The 17,240-nt window shown below is 40.7% G+C and overlaps 2 protein-coding genes across 6 annotated transcripts in view; both read right to left on the bottom strand.

The window, feature by feature from the left end:
- The window catches only part of dnaaf5 (dynein axonemal assembly factor 5), a 571,499-nt gene that overhangs the window by 5,196 nt on the left and 549,063 nt on the right, over nt 1-17,240 (bottom strand). The gene's annotated exons all lie outside the window — the stretch shown is intronic.
- Nucleotides 7,599-17,240, bottom strand: part of wizb (WIZ zinc finger b) — a 46,082-nt gene continuing 36,440 nt past the window's right edge. For all 5 annotated transcript variants that reach the window (XM_087243959.1, XM_087243958.1, XM_087243962.1 and 2 more), the window contains 3 exons: nt 15,181-15,472; nt 12,106-12,268; nt 7,599-8,675 (listed from right to left, as the gene is read on the bottom strand). In XM_087243959.1, coding sequence (XP_087100085.1) covers nt 8,378-8,675; nt 12,106-12,268; nt 15,181-15,472 — 753 coding nt within the window. In that variant the 3' untranslated portion in view covers nt 7,599-8,377. The remainder of the gene's footprint in view (nt 8,676-12,105; nt 12,269-15,180; nt 15,473-17,240) is intronic.

Raw genomic sequence — 17,240 nt, 5'->3', positions numbered from 1 at the left:
ATGCCATCTGCTGTTTAAATCTAGTCTCGAGCAATGTCTGCTGTCTAAAACTAGCCTAAAGCATCACCTACCCTGCTAAAAAATCCAGCTTTAACCAGCCTAGGCTGGTTGGCTGGTTTTAGCTGGTCAACCAGGCTGGTTTTAGAGGGGTTTTGGCCACTTCCAGGCTGGTTTCCAGCCATTTCCAGCCTGGTTTTAGCTGGTCAGGCTGGAAAATGACCACCTAAATCCAGCCTGGAAGTGGCCAAAACCTCTCTAAAACCAGCCTGGTTGACCAGCTAAAACCAGCCAACCAGCCTAGGCTGGTTTAAGCTGTATTTTTTAGCAGGGTACTGCTAAAAACTAGCCTAGAATTCCATCTACTTTTTTAAAACTAGTCTCAAGCGTCATCTGCTGTCTAAAACTAGCCTAGAGCGCCGTCTGCTGTTATAAAAACTTGCCTAAAGTCTCATCTGCTGTTAAAAACTAGCCTAAAGCATCTGCTGTTAAAATCTAGCTTAGAACGCCATCTGCTGTTTAAAAACTAGCATGGAGCATCATCTGCTGTTAAAACTAGCCTAGAGGGCCATCTGCTGTTAAAAACTAGCATGGAGCATTATCTGCTGTTAAAACTAGCATAGAGCGCTATCTGCTGTTAAAAACTAGCCTAGAGCATCATCTGCTGCTAAAAACTAGCTCAAAGCATAATCTGCTGTTAAAATCTAGCCAAGACCGCCATCTCCTGTGAAAAACTAGCATGGAGCATTATCTGCTGTTAAAACTAGCCTATGGCGTCATCTGCTGTTATAACTAGTCTAGAGCGCCATTTGCTGTCTAAAACTAGTCTAGAGCGCCATCTGCTGTTAAAAACTAAGCTCAAAACCAAATTAAAAGAGAACAGATGCGTTTTATAGTATCAGAATCAATACCGAGGAGAGATTTTTACCACAGATCTAGAACAGATCCTTGTCCGTCAAAAATACAATGAACTTCTAGACACTTAAAGTGACTATTTTTGGGCAGCTTTTCATTGCAAGGTAATATAATTGTACACAGCTATTTTTAAAAAAGCACAGGCTTTGTACCCTGCTCATGAAAAGTGACTTCTACTTCAACCATTTCCTGGCTGTTTGGTTTGCGCTAAGTCTTGTTCAAAGTAACAAAAGGTCAGTTCTAAATTAAAAATGATGAGTACGAAACACGCAGAGATTTCAGATCACATTTAATGATTTTTCATTCAAGAGAATCTTTCTCTGGTCAACACTTCTCTCTCTCAGACACAAAAAAGGTCACGTTTTCCTCTCTCTTATACACAAACACTTGTACAGAGACTGCAGTCTAAAGCAGCCAGAGAACTTCAGCTGCGAAGCAAAACATCCAAACTAACCAGTAACATCATGTACATAGCAGTTGCATTTAAGACACGTTTTTAGAGTCCTTGCGCCAGGACTTGACAATCTCCCTTTGGAACAATCTTCATTTTAAAAACCCATTCACATCCACTCGTTCGCATGAGCACCGATGAACTTGAATCTTAAAAGAGAAACCGACAGAATACAAAATAAAAACACGGACCTATTCATAACGGCAAGTAAAGGAACGCACGTCTCATTAAAAAAATACACAGCATTAAAAATCGAAAGAAACTCACAATGATCACGAGATCACATCTGAAGTGTTAAAGAGTTGATATCTTCTTCTTCTTCTTCTCGTCTATACATATGTTAGGTTAGATATATCAATGTTATTCCCTTTCGGAATACTAAAAGCCTAACAGTCAAAGTTAAGTCGTGAAAAGCTGCAACAAACATCCATTCTGGATCGGTTTGTCATTGCTTCCCTGTGCAGATATGGAAATTAAACCAAAAAAGCACTGGTATGTTTGGGAGGCAGTCACTGTATTTGCTGTAAAAATCCTCAGTCAGTTCTTGGACCATGAGTATGGTGTACTTGTATACTCATTCGTCGATTTCTATATAATCGGACGCAAATCCGAAGGCTGCCACCATCTTGTTTCTCAAAGACAAAACAACGGACTTGCACAAAATGTGCAAAAGCTAAAGCTACCGAGACGTGTGACGCTCTCTTTGGCACATTCTGTCACTGGCAAATTTATACAGTTCGGGAAAGTTCTAGCTTTTGTTTCTTCGTGAAAATCGTTAGAGGGAAACCTTGTTCAGAAAAAAAGCGTCGTCCACAGGCATTTTATGCTCAGAAAAACAAAATATATATATTCATATATACATTAAACACACAAACGCTCCTCGATTTATCACAGATAAAAGTGCATCAACTTTTAAATCTTGTTAAACATTCAAATGAAGTTTAGCCAAATCGTTTTTTCCACATTCAAATGGGCCATAAAATTTGGGCTCTCTTGAAATGCATACACAAAGAAGGTGACTTTTGTGAGCCTAAAATACGAAAGGCTACAGTGCATCCCGAAGGTATTCATAGCGCTTCACTTTTTCACATTTTTTTAATGTTACACTCTTATTCCAAAATAGATTGAATTCATTTATTTCCTCAAAATTCTACACACAATACCCCATAATGACAATGTGGAAAAAGAGTTTTTGAAATGGTTGCAAATTTATTAAAAATAAAAAAGCTGAAAAGTCACATGTACATTAGTATTCACAGCCTTTGCTCAATACTTTGTTGACGCACTTTTGGCAGCAATTACAGTCTCAAGTCTTTGAATATGATGCCACAAGCTTGGCACACCTGTCTTTGGGAATTTTTGCCCATTCCTCTTTGCAGTACCTCTCAAGCTTTATTAGGTTGGATGGGACAGTGTACAGCCATTTTTAGATCTCTCTAGAGATGTACAATAGGATTTAGATCTGGGCTCTGGCTGGGACACTTAAAGACATTCACAGTAGTTGTGAGGCCATTGCAGTGATATTTTGGCGGCATGCTTTGGGTCATTGTCCTGCTGGAAGATAAACAGTCACCCCAGTCTGAGGTGGTCAAGAGCTCTCTGAAGCAGGTTTTCATTCAGGATGTCTCTGTACACTGCTGCATTCAACTTTTCTCTCTATCCTGACTAGTCTTCCAGTTCCTGCTGCTGAAAAACATCCTCACAGCATGATGCTTCCACCACCATGCTTCACTGTAGGGATGGTATTAGCCTGGTGATGAGCGCTGCCTGGTTTTCTCCAATCGTAATGCCTGGCATTCACTCCAAAGAGTTTAATTTTAATCTCAACTTTGGCTTGTCTTCCTTCTGGCCACTCTCCCATACAGGCCTGATTGGTGGATTGCTGCACAGATGGTTGTCCTTCTGTAAGGTTCTCCTCTCTCCACTGAAGAACCCTGGAGCTCAGACAGGGTGACCATTGGGTTATTGATCATCTTCCTGACTAAGGCCCTTCTTGTGCCTCAAGACAATCCTGTCTCAGAGGTCTACAGACAATTCCTTTGTCTTCATGCTTGGTTTGTGCTTTGACATGCACTGTCAACCCTGGGAGCTTATATAGACAGGTGTATGCCTTTTCAAATCATGTCCAATTAACTGAATTGACCACAGGTGAACTCCAATTAAGCTGCTGAAACATCTCAAGAATGATCAGTGGAAACAAAATGTACCTGAGCTCAACTTAGAGCTTCACGACAAAGGCTGTGAATACTGATGTACATGTGACTTTTCAAGGGTTTTATTTTATAGAAATTGGTATAAATTTCTAAAACTTTTTTCACATTGTCATTATGGGGTATTGTGTGTAGACTTTTGAGTAAATAAATTAATTGAATCAATTTTGGAATAAGGCTGTAACATAAACAATGTGGAAAAAGTGAAGCGCTATGAATACTTTCCGGATGCACTGTATGTTATCATCATTATCTTTTAAAAAAAAACAATAAGACTATTTTTTTAGACAGCTACGTCAACTGTTTCATTTGGAGCTACAAATTAGCGAGAAAGCTGCAGTAAAAATGAAGCAATCTAGGATTAAGCGAAGCTTGTGCAAACGCGCTACAAAATAACGAGCCCTATGAAATGGCAACAAAGGCGTAAATACGCATGTTCGGAATTTTTCCAAGCTCACTTTGTACAAATGTTGGTCATGTGCTAAAACGATGCATTGAACTAAGTGTGCTTAGCTTATTTTAAATATTTAGCAGCATTTGGTTGGAGACAAATTTGATCAATAACTCTTATGTGTGTGTTCACACTCGGCAGGTTTGGTCTGATTACAATTGACTCGAGTTCATTCACTCATTCAGCTTAGTCTCTATTTCAGAGGTCGCCACAGCAGAATAAACCACCAACTATTCTGCCATATGTTTTGCACAGCTGACGCCCTTCCAGCCACAACCCAGTACTGGGAAACACCCATACACTCTCACATTCACAGACACACTCATACACTACGGCCAATTTAGTTTATTAAATTCATCTATAGTGCATGTTTTTGGACTGGAAACTGGAGCAGCCAGAGGAAACACACTCGAACACAGGGAAAACATGCAAACTTCATACAGAAATGCTTCCTGGTCCAGCTGGGACTCAAACCAGTGATCTTCATGCTGTGAGACAACAGTGCTCAAGTTTGTTTTGAAGAAAAACTGGTCTCCATCCACTTCCAAACAACCTCTAATGCGGTAAGACACAATTATAAAAAGCAACACAGAACTAAAACCTCTAAACGAACTAAAAAAGTTTGTACATTTCAATATAGGCATCAGAAATACTTCTTTCTTTCAGCAGATCTTCAGTTGGAGGAATTCCTGCTACTTTTTTCACTCCTTTCTCACATTTTACATGCTCTTCGTGAGTTCTCAACTAACGAACATACCATCACATGCACATAATTAGATGTACACTACCTGACAAAAGTCTTGTTGTTGATCCCAGTTGTAAGAGCAACAAATAATAACTTGACTTCTAGTTAATGTAAAAGTGGCAGAAGGTCGATTTTTTTAAAGAATAATCTGTTGAACTGCTGGAGTCCTACTGGAACCCACGTGGACCCAAGGTTCTCACAGAAATCAGTCAAGTTTGGTGTAGGAAAAATCATGGTTTGGGGTTCCATTCAGTATTGTGGTGTGCAAGAGATCTGCAGAGTGGATGGTAACATCAACAGCCTGAGATATCAAGACATTTGTGCTGCCCATTACATTACAAACCACAGGAGAGGGCAAATTCTTCAGCAGGATAGCGCTCCTTCTCACTTTAGGCCCCGTTAACACTAATGCGTTTTCGTTTTAAAACACATACGTTTTGCTACGGTTACGCCATCCGTCCACACTACGCCGGAGTTCTCGAGCACTGAAAGCGGAGCGTTTTGAAAACGCTGGAGAGCCCGTTTTAATTCTAAAACGCTGATGCTTCGTTTCAGTGTGAATGAGGAAAAACGGAGACATCTGAAAACGGAGGTGAGACTTCTGAGATTCGCTACCTGATTGGGGCTTTTGTGTCATTGCGTATCCTCCTTCCTTTATTCATCAAGTCCCTATCACATGACTATAACACATGGCTTTAACGCTACCGGAAGACAGTACTGTAAACAACAACATGGGCACAGAAATGGGAGCGTTGTTTGCATTATTGTCTGTTTTAGGTGCCATTGTGCAGTTATTCATTTGTTACGTTTAGTAACAACTCGACCTCGTTGTCTGTCCACAAAAATACCTCTCTTGCTTCCTTTGCCATCGCGTTAAATGTTCAACCGGCGTTTGTTGACTAACAATAACCAAATGCCGAGCGAGACGCATGCTTTCTGTTTATACTAGAACCCGCAGGCCCAGAGTGCGCGAATGGTCACGTGATATATGTTTTTGGTGGCGTAGTGTGGACGCTATATGTTCAGAGACGCTAGGTGAAACGCTAGTGTGGACGCGGATCGTTTTTGATCTAAAATGCCGTTTTAAAACTAAAACGCACTAGTGTAAACGTGGCTCTAGCCTCCATATCAAAGTTCTTAAAAGCAAAGTAGGTCGAGGTGCTCCAGGAATGTCCAGTCCAGTCACCAGACATGAACATTATTGAGCTTAAGATGATGAAGAAGGCATTGAATATGAATCCAAAGAATCTTGATGAACATTTCAGCGATGTATAGATGCAGTCTTCCAAGCTCATGGGAGTCATACACAATATTCATTCTTATTCCAGAGCAGCATGACTTTATATTCTATACTGTACATTATTTCTGTTAAGTGACAAGACTTTTTGTCTGAGCAAAGTCAGACCTTACTGTCTTAATTAAATAATTAAAAATCAAGACATGGTCATATTTTATTTTGGTAAAATAAGCGTAATCTAGAGGCCTTTGCCTTTCATAGAAGCCACTTTTGATACCAAATGATCAACTAGAAGTCAAATTATTATTTGGTGTTCCTAAAACTTGGATAGGCGACAAGACTTTTGTCAGGTAGTGTATATCACATGGGTTTTGGGATGTTAGGAGAGTTTAAAATATACATCCTTTTGTTTTTGTTATCTTTAGGTTTTGTCATTAAAATGACAGAATGCCAAGCACACAAAGATTACACTAAACTGGACCAAATGAACCAAAGTGTGAACACACTTTAAAGGGATAATTCACCCAAAATTACCATTTCCACACCATTTATTAACGGTCACGTGGTTCTAAATGTTTCTTCATGGTGTTAAACAAAATATTTAGGACGCTGGAAACAAGCAGCCACTGAGATCCATAGCAGGAACAAAACTATGGAAGTATATAATTCAGTATAGACCATTTTGAGGGATATAAACCATAACCGTACGTTCACACCGAAAGCGGCGAGAGCGTCCAAGGTCGCTCTGGCCGCCCTGGCGACAACGCTGTCTGCCTTCAGCTCCGGCGGCGAGAGCGTCAAAACTCGCTACATTGATCTCGTACTTAAAGGAGCCGTTGCAGCATTATCAGTTACATTCTTGCATAAGACATGTTTTTAGCGTGAAAATGTTGCGCACTTCTTATCAAATTCATATAACAATGGAAGATCAAGCTGCATGTGGTATGGCTTTGCTCTATTTATCCAATATGTGTCCATATGTCTGAAATATCCTGAAGCAGCAGTACTGTTTTGTACTGTCACATCGCGTGAGAATCCCGCTTTTTAAAGATAAATTTATATAACATTAATGAACATCAGTAACTTGCCAGTAACTTATTTAATGCATGTTCCTGTAAGAAAACATTGTAAATAATTGGAAATCCGGCGACCGCAATAATCAAACCCTTGGGAACAACTGTGGTCGGAACCAAAGTTCACAGGTCTGTGTTCTCTGAACTGCTATCAAGCGGTGGACGTCTTCATTCTGATTTGCTTGCCGCCGAACCGCGTCATAGCTCATTACCAAAAAGTTGACTTCATTTCAACTCTCCTCGACGCTCACGTCGGCGAAGACGCGCCGCGCTGCTCCTCGCCGATTATCGTCGCCTATCGCCGCCAGCTCTCATTGAAAATGAATGACTTCCGGCTACTTTGACGCTCTCGCCGCTTTCGGTGTGAACGTACGGTAACAATGGTCCTAACGTATTTACATGTTTTCATTTCCATAGCATCCGAGAATCTAAAATCTGGATAAATAACGTTATGATAACTGATTTAACATCAAGTTATGATTGGATTCCCTCTTTTAACAGTTACAAAATAGTTTGACAACAAGCAGGAAATGTTCATGAGCCAGTAACATTGAAATGGTTTATACTGTATCTTCCTCTGCGTTCCATCAGAAGAAAGAATCTCAATCAGGTTTAGAACAATTAGAGGATGAGTAGTTTTGGAGTGAAATATCCCTTTAAGCAGCAAGATTCAACTGAGAAGCATCAAAACCGCATTATTGACAGGAAAGAAAAGGCATGTCATGAATCAATCTAAATCAAATGTCTCTTTTTTTTTGATAACTGCATGGCAGTGTAAGCTTATACTCAATTATCACAGTTACAAACTGTGAACAAAATGAATAGATTAGCTTTCTTATAAGGGGGGACTTTCCTTTAAGTGCTTCAGAGAAACCATTTTAGGTTAAGTTTTATGTTCGTCTTTCTGATTGTAATTCTCAGATATGTCAACAATTTACACAATACATCTGGTAAAGGGTTTGGCTGTAGTTTTAGGAGTTCCTTTTTTTAACGACGACTGTTGTTGCTGGCCAGGTAGCTTACAGAACTGTACTTACAGTCACCATGTACTCCTTATCAAAGCAAACCCAAATGTAAGAAGTAACTCTTTTCCTGTTCATAAATAAGGATCAGTCAGAGGAGAGCTGTCATGGCAACACACCTACCTCACTCCTCAATCATAACAGATGCTCCCGATGTAGGTCAGGGTGAGTGGGTCGCTATCTGAGACCATTCCCAGTAAAAATCTTCCTTTGATGACAGATATTCAAAGATGACTGATCTTTACAAATTAGGGATGGAGATGACGGCATCCTATCCTAATTAGCAGGTGATGGTGCTGTGGAAGCTTGGCTGAGGGTGGAGGCTGAAGCGTGTGTAGCTGTGGGGGATTTGGGGGACGGTGTGGACGGGGCAGCGGCAGGGATTGTGGATGCAGTGGACGTGGAGGTAGCAGCTGAGACTTGGGGTTTGGGCGCAGGAGTGTCGCTTTGGGCAGGAGAGTCGTTTGCGGGTGGTTCGGTCTTCTTGTAGTTCAGGTTGAGGATGTGCTGCTGTAGGTGTCTGATCCAGTCCTCCTGTACCGAGAGAGGGCCGTGAAATTCCACGTCACAGAACCTACGAGAAATTAATCACAAATTAAATATGATAAAAAGTCTAGAGCACTGGTATAATCGTTTATAATTAAGCATGCAGTAAACTATAGGATGTCGAAAATAATATGGCATTTCTGGCTTTTAATTGTTGCTGCTCAGCAGTGTTGGGCGCACTGGTTTCACTTTCCTCAGGCACTCATCAACATGCGATGTGAAGCAACTTTCGCACTGGATACGGAAAGCGCTGTGCTATGAAACTCATTCCCTTAAATGGCTTCCACTGATCAAAGCCCAAGAGCAGCGGAGTGCACCATCGACTACCTTGTGCAAAATAGCTCAATATTCCAAAGTCTTCCCAGGGGTATGAATAATTTCAAGCTTGACTGCATATTTAACACATATAAACACAATCAATAGACAATACACTCACTGGCCACTTTATTAGGTACACCTGTCCAACTGCTTGTTAACACAAATTTCTTATTAACAACTAGCAACTCAATGCATTTAGTAGGGATGTAACGGTATTGTAAATACCGTCATACCGCAATATTAATTTTTTTCGATATTACCGAAGTAGCATGACTCGGTAAAACTAATGGTCTTCTGAGAAAATTTGCTCAGGCGAATGAAGCGAACGGGAGGTAGCGAAAACTACAATTCCCATCAGCCCATGCTTGACCATCATCCCTTGCGGTCTGTTGTCGCTACAGATCCAGTAATGCGGAAATGAAGTGTGCTGCTAGAAGCGGGGATGAAAAAGAGCCGGAAAACTCTAAAGCGGGTGTTGTCGCCGCGTGCGTACTGAATAGCGGTGTTGTCGCGCGAGTTCTTATCAGCTGTGTTGTCGCGCGAGTTCTTATCAGCTGTGTTGTCGCGCGAGTTCTTATCAGCTGTGTTGTCGCGCGCGTACTGAATAGCGGTGTTGTCGCGCGAGTTCTTATCAGCTGTGTTGTCGCGCGAGTTCTTATCAGCTGTGTTGTCGCGCGAGTTCTTATCAGCTGTGTTGTCGCGCGAGTTCTTATCAGCTGTGTTGTCGCGCGCGTACTGAATAGCGGTGTTGTCGCACGAGTTCTTATCAGCTGTGTTGTCGCGCGCGTTCTGAATAGCGGTGTTGTCGCGCGTGTTCTTATCAGCTGTGTTGTCGCGCGCGTTCTGAATAGCGGTGTTGTCGCGCGAGTTCTTATCAGCTGTGTTGTCGCGCGAGTTCTTATCAGCTGTGTTGTCGCGCGCGTACTGAATAGCGGTGTTGTCGCGCGAGTTCTTATCAGCTGTGTTGTCGCGCGAGTTCTTATCAGCTGTGTTGTCGCGCGAGTTCTTATCAGCTGTGTTGTCGCGCGCGTACTGAATAGCGGTGTTGTCGCACGAGTTCTTATCAGCTGTGTTGTCGCGCGCGTTCTGAATAGCGGTGTTGTCGCGCGAGTTCTTATCAGCTGTGTTGTCGCGCGCGTTCTGAATAGCGGTGTTGTCGCGCGAGTTCTTATCAGCTGTGTTGTCGCGCGAGTTCTTATCAGCTGTGTTGTCGCGCGAGTTCTTATCAGCTGTGTTGTCGCGCGAGTTCTTATCAGCTGTGTTGTCGCGCGAGTTCTTATCAGCTGTGTTGTCGCGCGCATACTGAATAGCGGTGTTGTCGCGCGAGTTCTTATCAGCTGTGTTGTCGCGCGCGTTCTGAATAGCGGTGTTGTCGCGCGAGTTCTTATCAGCTGTGTTGTCGTGCGCGTACTGAATAGCAGTGTTGTCGCGCGCGTACTGAATAGCGGTGTTGTCGCGCGCGTACTGAATAGCGGTGTTGTCAGCACACTGTTCAGATTGATGCAGACATGAGACCTCTATCTTACTCATGGTTTGTCCTCTCAAGTGGGGGAAAGACAATGCACAACGTTACCCACTGCTGTCAACCTGGGCCAAGTCATATCTCTCTTGTCCCAGAAACCTCAGTCCCAAATGAGAGGGTTTTTTTCTGTTGCAGGGGACATTGTAAATGCCCAGAGATACCAGCTTTTACCAGATTATATTTATATGATAATTTTCCTTTAAACCCATCTCTATCTAAGTCAGTGAGTGATTAAATGTTGAATGTGATGAGTTTTCAACAATACTAAATTGAAACTTTATTTTTTTACATGGTTTAATATTTTTTTGTTATTAAAATTGAAGTTCCTGTTTCAAAGCTTACAGATAGATGGCTAATTTGTATGTCATTGACACTTTTGGCACTTTTTTGGAGTATTTTCATAAGTTTTGTTTTTTCCTGTAAATGATTCAATAAATACCGTACCATGACATTCATACCGAGGTATTACCGTACCGTGAAATTCTGATACCGTTACATCCCTAGCATTTAGGCATGTAGACATGGTCAAGACGATCTGCTGCAGTTCAAACCGAGCATCAGAATGGGGAAGAAAGGTGATTTAAGTGACTTTGAACATGGCGTGGTTGTTGGTGCCAGACAGGCTGGTCTGATTATTTCAGAAACTGCTGATCTACTGGGATTTTCACGCACAACCATCTTTAGAGTTTACAAAGAATGATCCGAAAAAGAGAAAATATCCAGTGAGCGGCAGTTCTGCCTTCGGAAGTGACAGCCAATCTGATTGCTGTATGCAAATACACCAGCTTAGAAAGTAGCCTATTGTTGACTAATTTCATTGGCTTACGCTTCTATGACAATCATGTTAGCCCCAACTTCAGACGCGCCCTCTGTGAAGCGTTGACACTGAAGCCCCGTGTGAATGGGGCGTAAGGCAGTCTGAAGGCAAAAGGGGGTCCAACTCGGTACTAGTAAGATGTACCTAATAAAGTGGCCGGTAATTGTATAAGTCCATATTTGCTTTAAGAATTATACTAAAACACTTTCACAGTTAATTCCATGCATCAATAAAAAAAATGCTCAATACCCCCCCAAAAAAAAAGTATTACATAGTAACGACGTCAACTTCACATATCTACAAGAGTCAATGTTTTATCAATGTCAATCTTTCCCAAACCTTCTGTGCTAACTTCTACAATGAACCAAGGCTCTAATAAGGAGCTAAGTTTGCTTCTAGATGGAAATGCTAGCTTTGAACTTGATTTCACTAAAATGAAAACAGCTGAAACATTTGAATATTTGAGAACTTGCTACTACTGTGAAGTGAAAGTGAATATTGTATTATATTGTCAAGTATGTTTACTCATACACGACAATGGTTCAAGTACCACATTGTAACCTTTAGGCCATAACTTCAACGACACCAATTATTACCAAGTATTACAAACCAGCACTTAAGTGGGCTGAATGGTCATTGCTATGCCATGTCATGTCATTAGAACTGCAATCTATTCTGAGATGGGACTGTTAATGTTGCACATGGATTAAACACTGTTACAGCCTATCCTAAAACAGCTCGCTTCCTAATTTAGTAGACATCAAGGCTGTGATGCAAGTATAAATCTGACATGCTACTCACCGGCACTTGAGCGAGTAAATTTTACCCACAAGTCTAACCAGAGGGGTGGAGGGGGGCTTTGGCACAAGAGCTGGAACGGTACTGGAGCGAGGCTTTGGGGGGCCGCTCTCTCCCTCCCCTCCTTCAGCATGTGACGGGTGTTTAAGAGGCCGTCTCTCGAATCCTTCAGAGAAACAAATCAGCTGCTTAGGTGCAAATCTTGCAAGTTGTTGTGGAAAACAGATAGGAAATATTTAAGGCAAACTGCAAGAGACAAGATTCCAGTTTTGTTTTCTGCTCCAAATGCGACACAAAACAACCGAAACCATTAAATACTAAACCCATTCAATGACATGATAGTTCTATAATCAATGAATACTAAGCCTCTTAAACATTAGTAAAAAAAAAACATAGGCGATTGAGTGTCTGATGTTGCTTGTATGCACTGTCACAGTTCTGACTTTAATTTTTAAACAGTTTGCTATTTTTTTTATTTTAGTTTCATTTGAGATGTGAGGTCTGCTGGCGCTTTTAGTATGGCAATAAATGTCATGTGAAATGGTCTTCAAGCGCATACTGGTAGCATTTATCACTGAATAAAGCACACAATCAGCACCTGAGGTGATCATTGTTAAGGCTGATTTATACTTCTGCTTTATACTACGGCGCAGCCTACACATGGACGTATAGCCCTCATAGCTGACGTGCACTTCTCAAGAAATGTAACTACACATCAACGACGCGTAGCGCAAGCTCTGTGATTGGTCGGCTTGGTATCGCTGGTGAGTGTGGGTTGGACCGAGAGCCGCGTGAGCGCGATGGAGCGATTGTTTATAGTTAATGGAAAGTTTTGTTTTGTTTGGTTGTAACAACTTCACTCTGGGTGCGCACAAAATGATTTTGGGTGGCGGAGCGCATTACTTTGTTTGTAACTTTGGCCATGGCTCCGCAATCAAAGATGCGCCACTTGGAGCAGAGTCTGGCCAAGTTCGGGGAATTTGCATGTGCAACACCTTTAGTAAAACCAAAACAACTACCTGATGTAAAGTCCTTAAGGTTGCCTTTGAAGCTTTTAGGGAAAACAATGTATATATTTTGTGCACAGGTTGTCCGATGATTGACATTCATTCATTTACTTTCTTTTCAGCTTAGTCCCATTATTAATCTGGGGTCGCCACAGTGGAATGAACCGCCAACTAATCCAGCATACTGTATGTTTTACGCAGCGGATCCCCATCCAGCAGCAACCAATCACTGGGAAACACCCATATCCACACATACACTATGGACAATTTAGCTTACCTAATTCACCTATAGCACATGTCTTTGGACTTGTGGGGAAAATCCATGCGGACACAGGGAGAACATGCAAACTCGACAAAGAAATGCCAACTAACCTAGCCGATTCTTGAACCAGCAAACTTACCACTCAATTCCATTATTATTCATTTCGTATTATTATAATTAATATTATTATTATGCAGTAAATTGTCATTTTTATTGTGTAAAGGTTTTTGCATTACGTACGCAGTTAGCTTGTATATACAAAATGTTACTTAAACAACTTTATTAAAAGCAAACATTTTAACGAGTGTCCTTCATTAGCCCCTTTCACACATACAGACCTTTCTGGAAAATTGCCGGCAATTTTCCGGAAAGGTTGTATGTGTGAACAGGTCCTTTTTGAAAATACCGGTAAATTCGTTCTGGCTATTTTCCGGAAAGAGAAGTTGTAACATTACCGGCAATTTGCCGGAAAGCTGCGCTGTGTGAACGCAGAAGGAAGATTTTCGGAATAAGCCCGTGCACGTCTAGAACGTGCTGACGTAAGACTTCTGCTTTAGCCAATCACAACAGTCAGACGCATTTACGTCCGCGCGGTTTGTGAGAATAAAAGTCTTTGAATATTTTTCCAGACACATTTAGCTGCTAGAAGTTAGTCAGATCACGTTTATATGTTCTTCTTAATGCCAACTGTGCAAATAATCATCGATAAGATGCTTATGATAAGCCGTTGTTTGTTTACCTTCAAGCTTTGCGTGTGCCCATGAAACAGCCTGTGAGCGCCTGCACACGCACATATTATGAACATCTCGACATGCGAATATGATCCTGTGAAAGTTGTTTACAAAATTGATCATCCACAGAGTTTGTAATTTAGTCAAATGTTTACAAACACAAGCGCAGCCGTTTAAAGCTCATTTGTGGTGAATGATGTCAGAATTTACCGGTATTTTGGAATGGATGTGTGAATGCTCTTTTCCGGAAAAATTCCGTAACGTCCTCGCCTGTGTGAACAGCGCTTTTTTGTATATACCGATAAAGTCGTTGCGTAAATTTTCCGGATATTTACCGGTATCACTGTGTGAAAGGGGCTATTAGCATCCAGAACCTGCTCATTTTATGTTTCAAGAGTTCATACTTAACTGAAAATCAATAAGCATATTTGGCATGCTGTCTCGGGAGAGAGCCCTGAGCTCGTAATATCCTCAAGCCCGGGGCTCCCTCCCGTTAGAAGGGCGAGAGGGGAGTTTGAGGTCAGGTAGGTCTCGAGAACTCCCTGGCTTGTCACCGTGAGAAGTGTAAACTCAGGTTGTATTCGGTAATAATTTGTTTTAGTCGATTGGCTATGGTTTATGTTTTTGGACGGTGGGAGGAAACCGGGGAACCCGGGGGAAACCCACGCGAACACAGGGAGAACACTTAAACTCCGCACAGAAACACCAAACTTCAAGACGAAGATGACTGGAGTGAAAAACTCAGGGTATTTATAATGCTTCCGTAATCATCTAATAGGGCTGATTACGGAGCTGATAAGGAGCCAGCCATGTTGATTATAAGCACGTGATCCTCTCGAAATTAGTTTATGAATAAATCGCACAAAGTGAAATTCACTTATTTGGCAACTCCACTCGCTGACTTCTTCTTCATGACAACTCCTTCGAGTTGTCCCCTGTTGTTACAAATAATAGTACAGTGGCGAGTGCCTCAAGAATAAAAGCCTTCACAATGCTTGGCTGTGAGCACACAGTGAGCAGAGGCTTGTGCTGCAGAGCAAGGCAAAAATAAAAATTAGCCTAAAGGCTGTGCTCATACCTCGGGGCAAACGCACGTTGAGTTCACTGTGGGCCACTTGTGCATGTGGAAGTGCATTGTTGGAATGATGACCGGCAGGCTGTGGAATAAGGCCATGCTGAGTGGAACTTGCACTCCGGCTTTTTGCATCCGCTCCCCGTGAGGACAATCCCCAAGAACAACTGTTAGCATCCCGTCCAATTGCCCTCTTTTGAGGCAAAGTGAGAGACGCCCATTTGGCAACAGTGGGCTTTTGGGAAACAGGCGTTGTAGGATCAGAGTCACAGGATGGTGAGACGACAGAACTGCACCTCTGCGAAAGATTGCAGCACATTTTAACTAACATTAGACGAGCAAGATATGTACATTTAAACACAGTATACACATCACATGACCAGTGTTGCAGTATATTTAACAGAAAGTAACCAAGATGTGCTTGAGAAGTCGCTAAATGTCTCTAGATCAGGGGTGTCCAAACTCAGTCCTGGAGGACCGGCGTCCTGCATATTTTAGCTCCAACTTTCTTCAACACACCTCCTTGGAAGATTGTAGTGTACCTAAAGAGCCTGATTAGCTGGTTCAGGTGTGTTTAATTGGGGTTAATTGGTACTAAAATATGCAGGATATCGGCCCTCCAGAACTGAGTTTGGACAGCCCTGCTCTGGATGATGTCATTGTTAAATTTGCATATTACCGACATCATTAAGTCCTATTTGTATCTACATACACATTTTTACAACTAAATTTTTTGCAGGACTTAAGTAAATTTTTATGGCCTAATGTTTCATGCAATGTTTACGTATTTGTGGTAAATAATAAGAAAAATAAAGCAGGGTCAATCTTATTACAACATATCATAAAACACGCAACAATCTATTTAGTTTAAATGCATTTTTTTATCTATGTAAAATGTATTTAGATATTGCTTACACACCGCTAATAACGTGAGAGCATTTGGCCAAGGACAGAAAAAAAGTGAAGGCAACTAACCTATATTCAAGTATACAGACATTTGTTAAACTAATTTCCATGACTTTTAATAATAATAATAATAATAATAATATATTTTATTTACAATGTGCTTTTCTAAAACCCAAAGCGCTTACAAGAAAATGAAAAAACAACAAAGCACAGTAAAACAAAAACAAACAAAAAAACACAGTAAAACACACACACACACAAAAATTTCCAAAACTTTTCCAGGCCTTGAAAATGCTGTCAAAATTCCATGAATTTTCCAAGTTTTCCATGACCGTATAAACCCTGTACCTAGACGTTGGTCCAAAATTCCCTAGATTTGTTTGCTGCTAGGCATTATTTTGAAATAAAGACATGAAAAAGGTCAGGAAAAATGCTTAATCTAATAATAAAGTTGTAAAGAAAACTCTACATTTTTTGTTAATAGACTCACTAAATATATTATATATATATATATATATATATATATATATATATATATATATATATATATATATATATATATATATATATATATTAAGTGTTAACTGTAATGGTTAACTGTTGAGTTTTAATTCCATTCATCTTTATTACTATAGCACTTGTTACAATTCAGTGTATATTTTATCAAAACAGCTTAACATAGTTGAATTAAAAAGCCAAAACAATATTTCCAATTTTGGAACATTCCAGCAAGTCAGGCAGGCAGGAAAGCAGTGGTGGACTGGTGGTGTATATAAATCTAGTTAAATTAAAACTTAAAAACTATATAAATTAGTTTAAAAAAATGTCACTGTTGAAGTTCAGTCACTCTCAAGAGCACTTATAGCTTAGCACAAATCATTAAATCGGATAAGACCATTAGCATCTCGCTCAAAATTGACCAAAGAGTTTTAATAATTTTCCGTCTGTAGTTACATTGTGCACTAAGAATGACAAAAAATAAAAATGAAGCACTTTTAGCTTAGCTTAGCATAACTCATTGAATCAGATTAGACCATTAGCATCTGGCTCAAAATGATAAAAGAGTTTCAATAATTTTCCTACTGTTGTTACATTGTGTACTAAGAATGACAGAAACAAATAGAATGCTTTGAGTTTAGCTTAGCATAACTCATTAAATC

The sequence above is a fragment of the Danio rerio genome, chromosome 3, assembly GCF_052040795.2.
Source record: "Danio rerio strain M-AB ecotype USA chromosome 3, GRCz13ab, whole genome shotgun sequence".
In the NCBI taxonomy this organism is placed as follows: domain Eukaryota; kingdom Metazoa; phylum Chordata; class Actinopteri; order Cypriniformes; family Danionidae; genus Danio; species Danio rerio.
The sequence above is the reverse complement of the archived record's forward strand: the minus strand, read 5'-3'. Positions and strand labels throughout refer to the sequence as shown.